Here is a 2,690-nt window from a genome sequence, read left to right as displayed (position 1 = left end):
GGAAGAGTGGACAAATGAGGTTGCAAACATCCATTAATGGACACGCAGTAGACAAACGGAATATATAATTGGACGTAGAATACGTGGTTAAAACCTGAATCACCCTGTATAATAACCAAAGTTTTTATACAATTTCCAAGAAGACGCTCTTTTTAGCATTAGTATTTTGGATTGTCATTACGTAATACATAAAAAAAAATTATACGCACATTGACGAACAACGCAGAATATTAAAGTAGGGCTTCACTACTAAGCTCCACTTGACGCAATTTTTTTTTAATTGATAACATCAAATCACCTCAAATCATCGTGATTATGATTGTATATAAAAGCATTAACTTTACTCCCATAGTCATTCAGTTCCTAGTTCCTGATCTACTAAAACTATACAAATAAAATGGCTGCCAAATCTATGTTGGTTCTCTTCAGTGTGGTTGCACTTGTAGCTGTTACCTCAGCAAGACAAGTTCCGTTTCTAGCTGGTAAGTTTCTTATGTATTTTTTCTTTAATAATTGATCATGTATTATGTTCACTCATATTTTTACAATTACTACGTAGTTGTCCATTAACTTTATTTTTAAAACTGCTTCGACAAGTCAATGAATCCATACTACTTAAACTTCTAGATGGTTAGGCACCTGATCCAGATCCTGATCCTCAAACTATATTTGACTGTGTATGATTTATTTAGTGACTGAACTTATTACATTCAGTGATTCGAAAACTGGTACCAACAGTCAATAACTAACTTTCCGAAACTTTTTTCATTTAATTTTACGGTTGTTGTTATGTTATCTTTGCAGCGTGCCCCGCTCACGACAATCCAAACCGTCAAGCGGTCTTCTTGGCCAACCCATGGGACTGTTCATCTTACTACGAATGTTCCAACGGCACTCCTTACCTTATGCATTGTCCTGCCGGTTTGTTCTTTGATACCGACCTGACTACCTGCAACTACGAAACCCAAGTAAACTGCGGATCGAGGCGCAAGACCATTGATGTTGAACCAAAAGTACCTATTGCTCTTTACGATGGAGTCGACAGTGAATAATTTCTCTCAATTGTTTATACACGTATGTTTTTGAAAAGCGCACAATAAAAATAAAGGAAAATATAAAAACTGACTACGCTATTAAATTTTGCGAACAAATATCTATCAGAATCCGGTTTAACATCTTCATAAAATTGAAATATAACTAAGATATCTGTAAATTGAGGCGGGTACCTCAAAAGTTGCATATTTCAATTTTTCACTGAAAATTCTGTTGAAAACCGTATCTGTTGTCAAAGTCCAGTATCTGTAACCAATGCCAGATGTGTCCCAAGAGCAATTTCATTTACAACCCATCCAACGTAGATTTACTAAGAACCATTTTGTAGGGTTCAGCAATATTTCTTTCAAAGGGTAGCAAATTCTAACTTCTTTATATTCGTTCCTATTCGTTGCTTCACCGTTTCATATTATAGCACAATGAGAAATACGATCTATTCCAGTCCTCTTTGTTTAAGCTAATTCCAGATGACCCATTTGGATGGGTGTGGAAAACCGAGTTTTGGACTATAAAATCAAGCTGCCATTCAAAATAAACAAGCTCTCAAACCCGTAACAAGTTTCGCTGTCCCAATACGACGGTCAACCAAAACAAACCCCAAATCCTTCACTTTGAAAGGTACTCTTGCTATTCGCAACCTTGTAAGGGGTGGAGTCTCACAAATAAAGTTTAGGGTTCTTCACAAGAGGCTGGAAAGCTATTCCGCTTGGTAAGTCTGGATGTTGGTGGCTTTCTAACCACTGGCTTCTGGACGTTGTAGGGACAGGTCGCAGGAGATTTGTTAAAGAACGACACTACATTGATTAACGATTAATGACTGTTTTAATGAAGTTTTGAATAGAATTCTTAGACTTACTAGCACATGGCACATAAAATGAAATTAATGAGTTCTGGCGCGAGGCGGATGCTACGGCAGCTCAACATGAACTCTTGCTAGCTTGGGTGTTGCATGCAAAGCGGAATTGGTGGCGCTGCTGTACTTCCGGCACTTGTATGGCGGGATGGTTAAATGGCGGTGGAGTTTTGTTACAACCTATTTATATTTTACCCTTTCTCACAAACCAACCCAATTCTTCACTTTGAAGGAACTCTTGCTATAAAGCAACTTATCTCTGACCCTGCTAAGGTTCTAGCACTTTACTCAGCCACCCTACTCTAGTTTACCTTACCTATTGCTCAAGAATCACTACGTGAAATAACTGTCACGCACCAGAAGACTTCTTTTTAAAAAACTTTAATAATACCAAAAGTCCGCACTGACTGTGGAGGGGATCTGCTGACAGTGCTAACTCGGTGAATCTTCATTAGGGCTAGGGTACTGAGCGGTGAGATAATTCCTTTCCCACGAGATCCAACGACGAGGGTTAGCGAGGTAGTTGGAAATCAGCTAGCTCTATCTTAAAACGATCGTTAGCTTCTTTGTCCACTGGTTTACTTCTGCTTTTTGGCAAACAACGGGATCGTTCCATCTTCTTATAAATGAGGTAGGCTACCACTATGGTCATAAGGCAGGAACAGGCAATGGTCCATACACTGGGTATCGTTGAACTTCATTTTGTGAATTGCATTTCAATTTGAACGTTTCTTCATTGTTATAATCCATTGGTTAGAGTTTTCTAATCGTGTGATCCAATAAT

At 38.3% G+C, this 2,690-nt stretch overlaps 1 protein-coding gene across 1 annotated transcript; it reads left to right on the top strand.

The window, feature by feature from the left end:
- The first annotated feature begins 321 nt into the window (after positions 1-321).
- Positions 322-1,125, top strand: LOC145729341 (peritrophin-1-like). The gene is made up of 2 exons (XM_081980050.1): positions 322-482; positions 805-1,125. The coding sequence occupies exons 1-2, from the start codon at positions 398-400 to the stop codon at positions 1,050-1,052; spliced, it is 333 nt and encodes a 110-aa protein (XP_081836176.1). The 5' UTR covers positions 322-397; the 3' UTR covers positions 1,053-1,125.
- The last annotated feature ends 1,565 nt before the right edge of the window (positions 1,126-2,690 follow it).

The sequence above is a fragment of the Ips typographus genome, linkage group LG5 (genome assembly GCF_016097725.1).
Source record: "Ips typographus isolate SLU linkage group LG5, UJ_Ityp_2.0, whole genome shotgun sequence".
NCBI classification, from domain to species: Eukaryota; Metazoa; Arthropoda; class Insecta; order Coleoptera; family Curculionidae; genus Ips; species Ips typographus.
The sequence above is the reverse complement of the archived record's forward strand: the minus strand, read 5'-3'. Positions and strand labels throughout refer to the sequence as shown.

Bases quoted from the DNA above. Each gene is read 5' to 3' on its own strand.
- LOC145729341 (XM_081980050.1), top strand. From the start codon at position 398: ATGGCTGCCAAATCTATGTTGGTTCTCTTCAGTGTGGTTGCACTTGTA. The intron at 483-804 runs GTAAGTTTCTTA...TTATCTTTGCAG, and splicing joins ACAAGTTCCGTTTCTAGCTG to CGTGCCCCGCTCACGACAAT.